Source organism: Orcinus orca, chromosome 20 (genome assembly GCF_937001465.1).
Source record: "Orcinus orca chromosome 20, mOrcOrc1.1, whole genome shotgun sequence".
Classification (NCBI taxonomy): Eukaryota; Metazoa; Chordata; class Mammalia; order Artiodactyla; family Delphinidae; genus Orcinus; species Orcinus orca.
Window position 1 is genome coordinate 23,931,984 of NC_064578.1, and position 17,177 is coordinate 23,949,160.

The 17,177-nt window shown below is 35.9% G+C and overlaps 1 protein-coding gene across 2 annotated transcripts in view; it reads left to right on the plus strand.

Moving 5' to 3' along the window:
- CDH8 (cadherin 8) overlaps nt 1–17,177 on the plus strand; it is a 377,200-nt gene that overhangs the window by 304,132 nt on the left and 55,891 nt on the right. For both annotated transcript variants that reach the window (XM_004280902.3, XM_049703096.1), the window contains exons 10-11: nt 1,066–1,187; nt 15,003–15,120. In XM_004280902.3, coding sequence (XP_004280950.1) covers nt 1,066–1,187; nt 15,003–15,120 — 240 coding nt within the window. The remainder of the gene's footprint in view (nt 1–1,065; nt 1,188–15,002; nt 15,121–17,177) is intronic.

The window sequence follows — 17,177 nt, forward strand, 5'->3', positions numbered from 1 at the left end:
GGTTTCAGAGGTCTGAATTTAACCAATTGTCAAAAAGAAGAAGAGTCTGATATATCAAATACAAGTCTGTTTCTTCATACTCAAAAGCCAAAGATTTTTCCCCTCCTAGCTTGCTTATAAATATTCAGTGCCACAGAAACACAAATAAATAATTGGCCATTTTCAATGCATTCTGTGTAATTGACAAGCGATCAAAAGATTATTGCATGGTACAGTCAGAGTCAAACGGTACTGCATTTATTAGAAATGAAAAATCATCATGTGGGCCAAGTCAGCAATGTATTAATGGGCCAGATTTCTGTGCAAGCATATTTGTGCGTGTATGCGTGTGTGTGCACGTGTGTGTGTGTGTGTATAATTTTTTAAATTTAGGACTTAAGGCTTAAGGATTAAGGTCTGTGCTACTGGAATTGACCTGGAAAGATTAAAAGATTATTATCTGTTTACACGATGCAAATCTTTATGAAAATGACATATTAAAATAACTTGGGCTTATCTTACCCAAAAAGATCCCAAGGTCAATTTTGAATAAAAAATAAAATTCATAAAAGATATGATTCCCTTTCTTTAAGATTATCCCTTTTATCAGTATTAAAGATGCCTTCTCAACAACTGATTTGGTTCTAGCCTTTTTTCAGGTTTTGATGTTCATCTTTAATATATAGTCAGTCGAACAAGTAACAGTGCAGAAATGGGCTGTCTACCCAAGATAAAGAAAGAGATAAATCTTTGTTGCAATACAGCATTCTTTTCTTTTGTACAATGGGCTTTATCAATAAAATAAAGCTTTCTTCATCAAGGAAACCTCTTTTCATTTATTCAGAGATGGTCTTTATCAAGCTAAGCTCCAGCAAATGGTGTTTGGAATAATAATTTATACTTTTTTTTAAGCAGCCAAGCACTTGCTATTTTTCCTTGCTGAATGGTCAGATTCCATAATCACCATGTTGAAAACACACTAATTAAGGGAAGTTGAAACAGACACACAAGCTTTCAAGAAGAAAGTTGAATTGCACATTAAAATGCAATATCCTCAATGCTGATGTTATTTTTTCCTTCCCATAGGGAACCACAGTCAGATATCCCGAGTACCTGTTGCTATTAAAGTGCTGGATGTCAATGACAACGCCCCTGAATTCGCATCCGAATATGAGGCATTTTTATGTGAAAATGGAAAACCCGGCCAAGTAAATATCTCCATGTTGTTAATGCTGAATATGTTTGTATACAACTGTCTCATATTTGATTAACCTGCATTATAGTGTGCACTTGCATCATTCACAGTCTGCAAAGTCATAGGCAAGAAACATCCAAACGGGAACAGAGAGGGAGTATTCTTCTTTCAGAGATGTTCATTCTCTTCCTACTTATGACCAAATTGGCTCCTGAAGCGGAATGACCTGCTGTGCCATGAACCCCGAGCCAAAAAACTCTCTTAAAATATCTCGGGGTGTGGATGATCACAGGGGAGGTCTTAGAGTGATGGGGCCAAAATTTTAACCTTCAAATGATGGAAAGTGAGGGAAAAGCCCATGGGAAGGCATGTTTGTTTCACATCAAATGTAGAAGTAACACATAACATTGGAACCCTAGGAAGACCAACTGCAGGAAGTGAATTTTTAAATCTGTAAAGGTGTAGCTGCATTTAGATAGACATAATGTGAACAACATGTTTTAGACATGCAAGTAAAGCATCTGATAATTGTGTATTGATGTGTATTGATGGAACTTTTTTCTTTTAAACTGTCTTATGTAGCTTAGATAGGACAATGCAGACACAGAGAGAGAGACGGGGAGAGAGGAAGGAAGGAAGGGGGGAGGGAGGAAGGAGGGAGAGAGTTAAGAAAGAAGAACGAAAACAAAACCTGCTATACTCTGAATGTCAAAATGGAAATAGTCTATGTAAAGTTCTAAAAAACACAAATGTAATAGACTTATTTTAACAAGGTGCCAAAGTACTGTATGTTTAAGAAATTTATCGTTTTTCAACTTCCTAATTTATTTCTGGATGGTGACATTTTAATTTAAATAAACAGCAGCTGACAGCATGACACTGGAGTTGTTAATCCAACTATTCTTGTGCCTCACGTGGGTGTTAGGAATTCAACTTACTATTTGCCGAGCAGTTTACCTGACAAGAGTCAGATTTCTTCCACCTAAGAAAGGAATAGAACTGTGGCTCTATACTTTTATTTAACTCTTACAAAAGATCAAGTTGCTACTCTCCTATAAAACAGTGGGCATTTTCCCCTAGACTACTCTCCTGTATCTGAAGGATTGGCATTGTTGCCATCTACAAAAAAAAGATACACATACATGTGCACACATACAAAGTAAAAGCTAAAATTCTAATAATAAAATTGAGTAATTTTAAACACTTAGACATCATAAATGTCGTTATAATCAAAACATTCACCTTCAGCAGTCATATGCCAAAGGTGACCTCTTTTTAAAAATAATATTCTAACATTAGTTTCAATGTTTCTTAATTTCATCATGTCGAATTGCCCTCTATCGGTCTTATCTTTTGAGTGTTTTTATTTGTGATCCTTTGAGGATGGAGTGTATATATACTTGGCAGCAAATATCATTTAGCTAAGTTGGTGAATGCAGTTGGTGGAGAGAGTCTGATCAAAATATATGCAGGTCAGTTTCAAGGATATGGTTGTGTGGGCCAGACTGTTGCTGGGGTAATGTAGCCAATCACAGAGTTATAAGCCAGACATTTTTGATCATAGAGAAACTGTCAAATGCTTTAGAATTTAAGTAAAACTCCACTGTTCATGCAAAACTCATCACACAAGTTCAGAGAGTCAATGGCATTGATATTTCAAAAATTACACATTGGCTTCACTTGTGATATTGACATGCATGCCTTTGGACCTCCTGGAATCTGGAGGTTTACCCTGTGGATTTTGACTGTTTCCAAGGTTTTAATGATTCCTCAACAGTTTTTATCCTCCGAAAAAAATGCATTGTTTCATCCCCTTTCCTATGCAAGATCAAAATAAAAAAAAAAAGTTGATTCTTTGTTTTATGATTTTTGCAAATCAACATGAATGACTCATTCTGTGAAAAAATGTTTATGTTGTGTGTGTCCACTGCACTATCTTATCCTCAAATGAATCTATTTAGGCATGTTTATTAGAGTTCATATTTACATGAAGATAATCAGATCTTTGTGTGTTCAGCGTAATTTTTGGACATATGGCTGACTGGTTGATACACACACAGTTGTTCAAATAGCTCCTGAATTCCTTGAATCCTTTGTGCTAGTCAGAACTCATGTTTGATTCATTATATCATTCCTAAGTCACTTTTAATAGCTCAAGTATCTCATTTTTATATTTAACATTTTCCCAAATTCATTTTTGTTATCCACACTAAATAGCATTCACTTATATAAGTTCAACATAGATACACTTTCAATCATGTCTCATAATACCATACAAATGGCTGACTCACTTTGAAATTAGAATATTCATTATCACATTCATGCAAAACAAATGTCAAAGACTGAATTAGCACTAAATTCATAGTCATCTCAATATTTTTCAACAATTAATGTCTGCTTTATAACAGCCTCAGAGAAAGGAGTGCAGGTGGCTTTGTAATGTCTAGTTTGCCTGGAAGATATGGATTTAAGGCTAAACTCGAGGGGGTCAGCTTCCTGGGAGATGATGCAGCTGAAAATCATTAGCAATAATCAAGCACAAGCCGTTAAAAAAACTCAATCCGTAAAAAATCTTCTGGATTGAGTGAGGCTTTGTAAAGAGTTCTTTAAAACATCTCACAAAATGAAAACCAGTATCAACATGAACGCAGGGAATTCTACTGCACTTGACTCTTTTCCGCTGGACTCATTTAAACAAAGAGTCCAAAAAAAAAAGAAAGAAAAGAAAAAGAAAGAAGGGAGGCCACCTTCCTCTAAGATAGATCTCTAGTTCATGGTACATCTGTGTTAAATTGGCATAGGTTTACTCTGAAAGTAGAACTGGAAGTCCTGTCTCTTCCTCCCACCTTCCCACAATTCTGAAGTAAAAGATGACATTTTCTTGAATTGGTTCCCTTAAGAGAGTAACAACCACCCATGACAAAGAGAGTTCACAGTCAATATTATAAAAACTCAACGGGAATCCCTTTTGATTAGAATCCTTTTAAATAATCCCTCCACTTCAAAATTAGATGTTGATGTGGTATTTTCTGATGGCTAGTTACTCTTATTTAAAACAATTTTCCCCCAATAGTTACAGGTAATTTATCTTAAGTTAAAAGTTATAAGGTGACGTATACCTTTAGTCTCCAATTCAATAATGCCACGATAGAGTCATCTACAAATTACTTGGCCCTCAGTTTAACAGGATGAATAAAAAGATTCTCTCCACTTGCTCCTCTTTAATGGCCAAAGCAGAAATGAGCGTATGGGTTGAGGATTTCAAAATTAGAAGGCAAGCTATCTGAAAGTTCATGTGTCTAATAGGATGATAGGTTTTGATCAGACAGTAGATATTTGTCGAACACAAACTGTATGCCAAGACTTGGCTGGTACTGGGAATTTAGTGGCAGACAAACATCAGTCTTTTTCCCTCATAGAGTTTTCCCTCTGGTAGGCACTTGAGAAAATTAGATGTGGTAGAATTGCAAGAAAATACCTCAAATCCTCTGGGCAGAAAGGAGGTTGAAGAGATGAGAGGAAATGGAACTATCTTAATGAAAAGACCGCTTAGTATAGGACGCATTCCACAAGAGATAGGAAACATCTATCAAGTGCTGAAAAGAAGTCAGCTGGGGATAAACCAGGTTCTGTCTGAAGAGAATGGTACTCTGGTGGGATGGGTGGAGGACCAGGTAACAGCTCCTTCAGGAGAAACCAGTATCTTCCTTCACTATGATAACACCATACTCAAAACCAAACATGAAAGAGAAATAGAGAACATCAGAGATCAGTGTTGGACAGAGGGCCTTCCATAACTCTGTTCTATATCTTGTCTCCTCAGTAGGGTCTTTCTAAGATTTCAGGTGCTTACCTCTTGCTTACCATACATACAGAATTAGGGTAATGTGCTCCAGATGGTTCACTGACACAGGGACTGAACTGAAAATACTGTGTTTCCAGGGGTGACTCAAGGCCTCTTGTTTAGTCTCAGAGAATATTTATTGTTTGAGAATTAGTTAGCAACCGACCTCTTCAGCTATTTTTCCTTCAGGAAGGAGCTTCCCCTGTTACTATAAATAAATCTAGTGGAGTATAATTTGAGCTTCATCACCATCTGTAGAAGTCGAGATGTTCTATTTAGCATCAAGTTAATTACGTCTGGGTTAAAAACATACCTTGGTTTATCTCTTTTAATCCCTTCTATCTCTGACCAATACTGCAGCAATATGAAGTTTGCTTATCCTGGGAATATCACAGGTCAAAAAAGATAATAGCCCATACTTATAGATACATATCTAGCCAATGCTTGTCATGTAGTAATGGATATCCACAAAATTTTAGAATGATTCTGACTTAGCAGTTACAAATATTTCAATAATTAGTTTCTCAGATATTACCATGGAAACACTTGTTTTATTCACAGACACAGAGTGCACAAATGAAAAATCATTTATTTATTGAACAGTATTTATTGTGTATCTACAAGATGCTAAGTATTGTAATATGACCTGGGGAGACAATGTGAAAAGAACAAAAAAAGTGTTCTCTCCAATGGAACTGAATGAGGAAGATGGATAATAAAAAAACATAGAATGAGTCAATAATATAAATTTTGAAAACTGAGTTGAAGAAAACTACACAGTATAGACAGAAGAGAACAAAGAAAAAGCGGAGATCTACTTTACGTAGTGTTGTAAAGAAAGTTACTTTTTAAAGGGATATCATTTAGGCTGAAACTGAACAAAAATGAGAAAGGGTAGTCATACAAGAAGTGGAAACAAGAGCCTTCTAGCCAACAGAATAAGCTTGTGCAAAGACCCTGAAGGGAGAAAAACCTTGGTTTATTTGAAAAATTGAAGACATCTGTGGCTGAGTATAATAAGAGTAATAAGCAAATGTAATACGAGTGCAAGAATGAAATTGGACAAAAAGAGTATTATGTTTGAATAAAATCCATATACACACATGCAGACGCGTGCACCTGCAATTAAACAGGAACAGCATCTAGAAGGTTGTAATTGCAAAAGATAATGGTAGCCTGGCCTAAGGTGCTGGCAGTGGAGGTGGAGAGAGGTGACTGGGGAGGCTGCATGCTTCCATGAATGAAATAATACATACAGACATCTAACATGCAATCAACATCACCGTTCTGGGAGTTTGGTGTTGCAATGACATTTTACAGATATGGGGGCTGAGGCTGATAAAAGAGTAAGGGTCTTAACTAAGGCCATGAAAAGTACGAAAGATGGGCTTCAAAGTCTATTCTTGGAGGTGCCCCAGTCCCTGTACTTTCTAGGATTTCACAATGCTTCCCAAGGAGCAGACTTTGAAATGCCATTGCCTGTGTGACACACTTTTTAGAAAAATAGTAATGAGAATAAGATTCTGATCAAGAGTGAGCACTTTTCAAAAGAAAAAAAAAAAAACAAACTCCTGTGATCAATAACACTATTCAAAAGCGTTCCACATAATAAGAAAAGTAGAATTATCCCTTGATAAATAGCAGCAATAAACGAGTTTGCTACCATATTTATATATATTTTTAGTTTCTGTTGGTCTTTTTCTAATAAATGTGAAACAATGAAATGAAATTATGGCATTTTATAACACTCATGAAACAATAAATATAGGAGACTTAATTTTAACTTTCCTGCCGGAGGGCATCTTTCAGAATCTATCTGCATACACAAGAGAGAGACAGGATTGATTTTAGAACAGATGAAATTGATGGCCTCAACAAAATGCCTAAAATATGATTTTCATTTTACTTTAGGTGAAGTAAGGGGAAGGCAGATTAGTGGAATGTATAAAACAATATTTGAAGAATTCACATGTAAAAAAGCATTTCGAGAGAATCATTAATAGAAGTATAACTTTTAGAGTGCAATTTTGACAGGGGGAAAAGCTAAAAGAAAAAGGCAAAAAAGTTTAAAAAAACTCAGAATTTTTGAAGGTTTGAAGGTTTGAAACTAGCACAATTTAAGTCTGAGTCACAGCTCTGCCATTTACTAGTTTTGTGACCTTGGGTCTTAACTGCTGTTAGTTTAAACTCTCACATTTTAGAAATATCTAGCTCAATATCAAGTGCTCAATAAATAATTGTAATTATTAGTAGTATATATTTTAACTAGTTTCATAGTTTCAAAAGCAAAATATTTTATTAGTATTGTCTTTGTTGTTTTTATTGCTGTTATTGTTATATATTTATGATCCTTGATTTGGAGCAAAACACTATAAACAATGCCTAAATGGGTCAATATAAAAGAGGACAGTCTATTTCCCTGTATTGGAATAACTCTTCCTCTGATAATTTACAAGTGTATTTGTCAAGAGTGAAGAAAGGGCTTGTACTTCATTCCTCCCCATATGAATTTGTGGGCTAATATAATTATTTTTTTTTAAGTACAGCAGAATCAACTTCCAGGAACACATACAATCTAAATCTTTTTTGAAGTCATGTTTGCAGCCTCTATATGCTTTGACTGGACCTCTTGTATGATTCCAAATCCACATGCTTTATTCTGGCCCTTCACCTAAATATTAGGATTGATGATCCACAGAAAAAACAATGGTATAAAGGATTGTTTACAAATCTTGGGTTGTTACTGACTGATGTTCTCTCTTCATTTTATTTTCAACCTACAAGTTAGTAAATAAGAATTTAGATGGAAGCGTGGTATGCACATGTGTATGCTTGTTTTTATTTGTTCATGGAAGCCATGGTGATGAGCACGTCTTTTTCAAGAAAGTAAAAATGACACTAGCTATGAGGAGGTTTTAGTCTTATTAGGCTTTGTGTTAGTGACATAAATTGGGTAAGATCTGGTACCGAGAGAAGCTGATGTATTGTTGGAAGGGCAGAGATGCAAATGGAATTAGTGCTCTAACCACCAAGCTGTGTAGATACAACACCTTCAAAAGGAGATTAAAGAGGTCTCTGGGCCTTTAAGACTTATATTCTAGAGGGTAGCGTGTCTTAAAGTGACAGCCTGAGGAACACTTTTAGGGTATAGCATGTCGGTATATGGTATGGTGTGTGGTGTGTCTGGGTGTGTGTGTGCGCATGTTTTTCCCAATAAGATTGGGAACCACTGTATTAACCGAAATTAAAGAACATTACCTTCTACTGGTTTTGTTTCACTGTAAGATCCCCTTGCATTTATAAATACATATGAATCCCCAAAGGGCTAGAACCAAATGGTCTTGGGCATTTACCAAACATAGCTGATTATAAAATCTTTTGAATTTCCTTCAGAGAAAACTATACAACTAGTGGCAAATGGAAGCCAGCTGGAAAAATCTTGCTTAAGAAGAATAAACAATAGGATGCATTTTCAGCCTAGGAAGTAATGTTTATGATATTAATGAGGCATCAGGAAATATTCCTGTGAAGTTGTGTAGTGGAAGATGGAGAGGAGATAAGACTAAAAAGGCAGTTGAGACTTCTAAATTGTGTTAAAAACTGTGGACTTTACTAATGAGGTTTTCAAAGCACAGCAAGTGATGGAGTAATTTTTCAAAAATATTGATCATTTCAGAGATGCACAAAGTACAGATGAAATATGCAGAGACAAGCAAAAGAAAATAAGACAGGAGAAACTGGAAAATTCAAACTTTGTATAAATACATCCTTTAAGAGTCCTTGCTTTGTATCATTTTACCTTAACTTAGTTACAGTAAAGGGAAAGGGACTGTAAAAGAACGAAACTGAGGAAAATGTCAGAAGTTCTGTGGTGGATTAATGAAGGCACAGGCCCCAGACGTCTACCGAGAGGACTGAGGACTTCACTTAGTGTTTAAAAGAAACATATACAATCTAATCTACATTCTCCTGTTGTGTTTTCTATAGGTCAGACCTCTAAGATACATGCTCTAAATAGCGGCCTAATACTTTTTAAAGACAAAGACATATTCATGCAAAGAAATGTGACATGGGACGACACTTTGGGGAGGAAAAGAAAAATCTTGATAGAAACTGGATTGCCTTACAAATTATAAAAAAAGTATCCAGGAACTGTCCATTAAATGGATATGAGCAGTGCTCAATTTGAACTATGTTACACAGTTTTGAAATAACTGAGGATAATTGGGTCATGTGGGTTTTCATATAGTTTCCTCAAATTCCTGTATGTCCTCCTTTTTCAATGTTATCACTGGTATAACTTGATTTCTCTTGTAGACAAAATTTGTATTTGCAAAGACCGCTCTTTCAGGGGATGGCTCTTAGCCTATTTTGTTTCGTTCCCTTCAGTTATGGACACCATTGATAATCTGATAAAAGCTCTGGACTTTTCCTTCATATATGTGCATATATAAATAATTTCATACAATTTTACTTTCATGTATCATCTTTTCCTTCCTCAAGTTGAAGACTACTGCTCTAAGAAATAGAAGCTAGTATTTCAGGAACGTTTACATTGGTAACCAGAAATAAACTATCAATAATAGGCAAAAGAATGAATAGAAAACCAAATGTTAACATTGGTAACCAGAAATAAACTATCAATAATAGGCAAAAGAATGAATAGAAAACCAAAAATTATGCTGTACTGCCTTTGATGTCTCCTCACTCACTCTCTTTCCACCACCTTCGAAATCAAAAGGGAACCTTAATATTCATAAAGCAAAGTACATGAATGTCAAGAATGGATAAGTTCATCTTTATGCACTCTCCAAAATACTGGAAGTCTAAGCCCCAATTTAACTAAGTACACGTGCGGAAGATATGAATGCCAACAAGATTTTGAGGCAGTCTGACATGCGGAGCAGGAAGATGTAGGGAGTTTGTTACCTAATTTACTTGGGATCAGATGTTACAATGTCTTTGATGCACTAGTGTTCTGATAAATCTCTTCATACCTACCTCTCAAAGTTACATAAGAATTAGTAGTGATGCTAAAACATGCCTGACATGATTATTTATTCATCCATTCATTTATTCGTTTAGACCATACTTATTAAAAAGCTACTATGTGCCAGACACTGTTCTAATAGCAGTGAGAGGGGGGGAAAAACCCAACTCATCATCTAAGAACAAATCAATGAACAATAACTACAGGAACTCACAGGGGATATTCTAATAGATTCCAAGAGAGTTTTAAGGTTGTCAACAGATCAGATAATCAGAAATGTGTTTGTTTGTTGGCTGCTTGCCTTTTGAAAAGTTAATAATGACAGTGAAACCTACTACTATTAACTTCTTTTGAGTTACTATAAAAATCTAAAATAATGTTTAATAAACTATATTAATTAAAGTGATCTGAGGTTTAGCATTATTGATAAACAATAAATAGTTTTTTTAAAAAGAGTCAGAATTACGATATGGCCGACAGTTCTAAAAAAAATTTCTTTTCAGTTTTACGCTTAGAAAGGTCATTTGATTTCAAATCAGTACTCTCAAGAAATAGATCAGAGTCTGCTCCCATGGAAATTCAAGTATGGCCTTGAAATTCATTTCCTTATGCCCGATCTCAGATACGCTTTGTTTTTCTGATAGAGAAGTATATTAGCTTTTACCTTCCCTTGAAATTAATCCACAATAAATTATCAAGCGTTAGATTTTTCAACTGCATCCTAACTTTATTGCTAGAAAGGAAAATATTTACGCTAAATGCTGTATATTTACTAGTAAAAATCTATGACCTCTTCAGAAATTTTGATATCATTTTCATGAAATAGTTGTCCAATTACTTAAAAATCAGCTGATGTCCAAGTAGCTCACAGTGGGAAATGCATGCAGTTTTCATTTGCCATCAACTCAGTGTACCTATAAAATCTGCTTGTGTGGAGGTGCACTTCCTTGAATAAATCTATTCTTTTTCTCCTGTTGTTTAAAGCCAAATGTGTTCAGATGTTATTACATCAATGAAAATTTCACCCTTTTAAATATGGGTAACTTAACGCATTTTAATAGCATAAAGTCCTTCAAGTGATCTACCAGGCATCTACTCTCAGAGAAAATGATCAGACAGTGGCCATTGCATTAAAATAAAATGAAGTGTCAAAAATGGTTTAAACCAAAGTCTTAACCATAGCTAGTTCATAGGATATTTGGAAGTTAATTTAAAGAGTCACCATTTCATCACTTTTTTCCCAACACGTCATGCACTGATTTTGATGTAACCTTGACAGTACAAATTCTTCTAATGAACAGTAATAAGAGACCTATGGACACCAATCTTCTCCCTTGACTCAAAAGAGTGGATCCCAGACTTAAGCATGCATCAGAATCACCTACAAGACTTTAAAATGCAGATTTCTAGGCCCTGTCCCAAGACTTTTTGGTTCAGCAAGCTCAGAAATTGCATGTCTAACAGATTTCCTGACTTAAATAAATGGTGGAAAAAATATTTATTGCAGATGTAATATTTAGACCAAACTTCTGAGATGTGGTATGACAGGTAATTATACTCATTTACTTCAGGTAAGCTAAATTATTGCCTCTTTTGTTTTGGTTGTGAGAGCGTAACATGTAGATTCACTTGCCAGCACGTATGAGTCTTTTTCATGCAGATGACTTAGAAATGGTATTGCTTGTAGGAGCTCTATCCATTAAATACATGTTAAGAATGCTCTGAGTTACGAATGATTCCCACCCCAGAATACAAGACATCCTCTTTTTTTTTTTAGCGATGTTGAGCATCTTTTCATGTGTTTTTTAAAAATATCTTTATTGGAGTATAATTGCTTTACAATAGTTTGTTAGTTTCTGCTTTATAACAAAGTGAATCAGCTATACATATACATATGTTCCCATATCTCTTCCCTCTTGCATCTCCCTCCCTCCCACCCTCCCTATCCCACCCCTCCAGGTGGTCACAAAGCACCGAGCTGATCTCCCTGTGCTATGCGGCTGCTTCCCACTAGCTATCTGTTTTACGTTTGGTAGTGTATATATGTCCATGCCGCTCTCTCGCTTTGTCACTGCTTACCCTTCCCCTTCCTCCTATCCTCAAGTCCATTCTCTAGTAGGTCTGTGTCTTTATTCCCGTCTTGCCCCTAGGTTCTTCATGTCCCTTTTTTTTTTCCTTAGATTCCATATATATGTGTTAGCATACGGTATTTGTTTTTCTCTTTCCGACTTACTTCACTCTGTATGACAGTCTCTAGGTCCATCCACCTCACTACAAATAACTCAGTTTTGTTCCTTTTTATGGCTGAGTAATATTCCATTGTATATATGTGCCACATCTTCTTTATCCATTCATCTGTCGATGGACACTTAGGTTGCTTCCATGTCCTGGCTATTGTAAATAGTGCTGCAATGAACATTCTGTGCATAACTCTTTTTGAATTATGGTTTTCTCAGGGTATATGCCCAGTGGTGGGATTGCTGGGTCATATGGTAGTTCTATTTTTAATTTTTTAAGGAACCTCCACACCGGTCAGAATGGCCATCATCAAAAAATCTACAAACAATAAATGCTGGAGAGGGTGTGGAGAAAAGGGAACCCTCTTGCACTGTTGGTGGGAATGTAAATTGATACAGCCACTGTGGAGACATCCTTTCTTTGTTTGCTCTTTTTCTTCACATGTGCTCACACACTTCAGGAATGATTTCTTCAACAGGTGCACTTGGGAATAGAAATCTTTTTTTTTTTTTTTTGCGGTACGCGGGCGTCTCACTGCTGTGGCCTCTCCCACTGCGGAGCACAGGCTCCAGACGCGCAGGCTTAGCGGCCATGGCTCACGGGCCCAGCCTCTCCGCGGCATGTGGGATCCTCCCGGACTGGGGCACGAACCCGCGTCCCCTGCATCGGCAGGCAGACTCTCAACCACTGCGCCACCAGGGAAGCCCTAGAAGTCTTTTTGAAACAAAATTGGGTAAAGGGAGAAGACGATGCTACATGTGCTCACAAGGAACTTTTCCCCCTTTGTTCTTCATAACTGCCTAAAAGAAGGCTCTTGTCAAATTATTCTGTTAAATATTTGTACATGTAGGTTGTCTATAAAAGAGTCATCTGTGTTTCAGTTTTTTCCCTTGTACTTTAATTCTTTCTTCTTTATAAAACTAGAAGCCCAAGGAATCTCTCTGCACCTAAATGTCAAGGCAAATATGCTAGCTGTTTAGATATAGTAAATATAATTGCTTTCCCACCTAATCTGATGGAAGCGAGGCCCCTGTTTGTGTAACATCTAAGTTGTTACACTTATCAATGTGCTATGTCATGAATAAATGGTAGTGACCTTAAGAAAAAATAATAAATAATGATGATGACTAATACTCATTGAACAGTTACTAGGAACCAGACACTGCTGTATTAACAGATTGACATGAATTTACATAAAGAATTAAAACGACCCTATGAGAAAAGTATTCTTTTATTTAAAATTTAGGAATACTGAGTTTCAAAGAGTTAAGTAAATCCCTCCATTTCATGCAATGAGTAAAGGATAAGGCTATGACTTCTGTCAAGGCAGCTTTATTTCAGAGTCCATCAACTTCATGACTATCTCACTGTCTCCACCATGAGTTATATTTTGTGCTATTTTTTGTTATATTGTTACTCAAGCTAAGTACAATTATAAGACATTTCACAAGGTCTTTAACAGGAGTAAAACACCTACAAAGTAGGAATATGTTCCATTTACAAAAATGGAGAAATAGAAAATGAGAGAAGTTATTTCATTTATGCCCCAAATAACCTTGATGCACTGCTTATCGTATAGCATGTGGGTGATAACAATGCAAAACTTCACAGCTATTGAAAATGTTCTTAAATTGTGGTGATATCTTATTTAGGTGATAAGTTACAAGGCAATGATGTCTCTTTCTCACAAAGAAGTGATCCATTTTTTTCTCTTTAATGACACTGACAAAGTTCAGTGGCACATAATTGTTTAAACTGACACAACATTAGGCATCATAATTCTCTAAATTTCACAAACCTGAGAGTATTTCCCTGTTAATTTTTTATGGTAAATCTGATTATACCCTTGACTGTCATGCTTCATAGGCATTTTTTTTGGTAGAAATTATGTTGTAACTATTTACAGTAGTAGTTTAAGCTATAATTTTTACTACATTAGCTGTTGCCCAGTGTTTCATATGGAAGTTATTAATATCACAGACTCATAAATATGAATTATTAAGCTAATTCTCTGACATCCCAAGGAACAACTTAAGCACTAAGTTAATGCAGCTTTGCAACTGAAATAAGCACATTCAACTGGCACCAATTCTGAGTATGTGTATCTATCCAAACAGTTCTCTGCACGGTGGTAATTCTTCTAATCCCTATAATTTATTCATCTCAGGATACACTCCAAAGCATTGTTTGCATGTGTTATCCACTAGCTTTAAAAACAGTATTCATTATTGGGAGGGAAGAGATGCAACTCTTCAGAAAGGTTTGTGGCAGTGATGTTTGTGCCGAGGAACATTCTATTTGCAAACACTTGTAACCTAATGAGTAAAATGAAAGAGGAGTTGTGAGGATTCAAGATTTAAGTACTTTACCTCCAACATCCTCCCAAGAGCCACACTACAATCACTGTAACAATTCCAGATTTCATTCTTGAAGCCCGTACATACTCAAAGGGGAAAGAAGCCTGTAATTGCCCAGTGGAATTTTCAAATACCCTTAAATTTGCCATTTCAAGCCACAGATACCAAATGGACACAAAAGTAGTGACCCTAATTTTCATCAGCTTATCAAAGCTAGGTTTTAAAGTGATGAATGTTTCTCCTTATTCTTGGTGTGAACCATCCATAACAACTTAGAAAACTGAAAAATATTCCTTGGACCAAAGTATCACTCTACTAAAGGAATGTCACTCAGCTTTTAAAGGCAGTGCAAGCCCTCTGATGTCATCAGAAGTGCTGACGTCAAGTTTTATGTTACAGGTCATTCAAACAGTGAGTGCCACGGACAAAGATGAGCCCAAAAACGGACATTATTTCTTATACAGCCTTCTTCCAGAAATGGTCAACAATCCGAATTTTACCATCAAGAAAAATGAAGGTAAATACATTAGCATTGTGAAACGGTAGAATATACATTGGAAAATAGGATGTGATTTCATAATATGACTGAAAATATCAAGTAAAATAATTTTTCTTCACTCTGAGCAGTTGAAACTTAGCTTATCAGCCTAAAGGCATGGTAATTACATCACTTCCTCTTTCCAATATTGAAACAATAGATAAGGGAATTGTGAATGTGCAAGTTAATTTTATCCCGGGGAATACCTCAATCACCTTACTTTAAAAAAAAAACGGACAGTAAGATTTAACCCCTGTGAAAGTTCCAGTAATTTTACTGAGATATCTGATGTTATCCAAGTACATTATACCGAGATATCTGATAGAGGAGGGGCTGGCTTATACTTGGCAGTTGTTAAGTTTTAATTGAATGTTTACCAAGTCTTTAGGGAAAGCCTATTCTAATTTCATCTGGTTTGTGGGTACACATTAGAGGTATTTGTCTTAAGCCTGTACCAACTTTGACAATAGCAATTAGATCAGAAAATCCTTCTTGAAGGACACTCCTTATCAGTATTATTTTGGAGCTAATATGAACTGATTTTCTTGTTAAGTCTTTTACTCACAGAAAATATTTAATCCATTTCATTATTTCTTGAGAACCAAGCTCGGGTTAACCATTTCCCTTAACTCTTGTCTATTACATATGAAGGTCATAGATCATTTAAAAAAAGTCTATCTCATCTGTGCGTTTTTCTTTACTAAGCTGCTGTACATTTAACAAGGATTTTTAGCTGTCTGTTTTGGCTCAGAAGTATTTAAGCCTTAGTTTCAGCTGTTTTAGAATGATTAGCAGAATAAATGTATCATCTGGGGCTGTCTTCTGGCTTTACTATAGGCATGTGTTTAGATTTATGAATGGTCTATATAAAAACTATGCTCAATCTGAAGAGTAAAATTTGGCTCATGACATTTGGTTCATTTTCTCTGTTCTGTTTCAAGGAGGTAGTGAGTTTTGGTAAAACTTCCTTTATGAAGTGAAATAACATTTTCTGGCTCTTGTTAAATATATTCTGGCCTTACCCTTTAACAAAATGCTACTTAGTTCTTTGGGGATGCATCACAGAAAAGGAAATGAGAAAGCTATGATATAGATATTACTCATTCAGCTGGCTTCCACTATTATAAACCTTAAGGAAATGAAATCTTGATCTTTCTCCTCAATAGAGGAGTTACAAGTGTTAGCCTCCCTGAATTAGGAGCTCTAATCCAAGTACATTGTCTTTGTTTTTTGGATAACGCCGCCAACATTTCTTTTTTTTGTGGAAGCCCCGTGACCACGCCTAAGATGAGAGCCCCCTCGGCAATTCCAAACTGAGCTGAAAGTCTGTGCAGAAGTGTGAGCCATGCTTACTTTGATTGTGAGCTAATAGGTACTAGTCATTATTTTTGCATATCAAATGCCCTACATTTAAAGATTCTCTGGGAAGAAGTGTTTTCCCATCCCAAAGGTCTGAGCTCCTTGGCGCTTTCTGTGCATTCTGCAATTTCAAGATGTGCCCATTACAGGTATGGCCCGTCCAAGACACGGCGTAAACATATGCTGGATGAATGAGAGGTAGTTACTGGGTGCCTGTGAAAGTGTAGTTTTGTACTATATTTATTATGCCCTAAACCCTTGAAAGAGGAGATTTTAGTCCTACAGTGGATGAATTTCAAGTGTTTTCTCTACTTTTTAGAATTAGTACGAAGTAAAAGTTTGTACACCTAGGAAAACTCTTCGTGCTGCAACCCACATTTCAATAAACCCCGTAGTAGAATATTTAAGGCATGTGGATTATCTGTTTTATCTTGAAACTAGAAAATAGGATTTAAGGTTTGACTTACCTCACAGGTGTGTGTGTGTGTGTGTGAAATAATTGCAAAAAAAAAAGCTAGGTATCACAAAATGGACAGAAAGAACACTCTCTGTGCCATGACTGTTTATTTAAAATGATGTGTTGATTTATTTTGCAAAGAGTGACCATATATTGTCCCAAATGGGATATTTTTTAAAGTGAAAGGGGTTGCTATTTATATTTATGCCTAGAAACACCA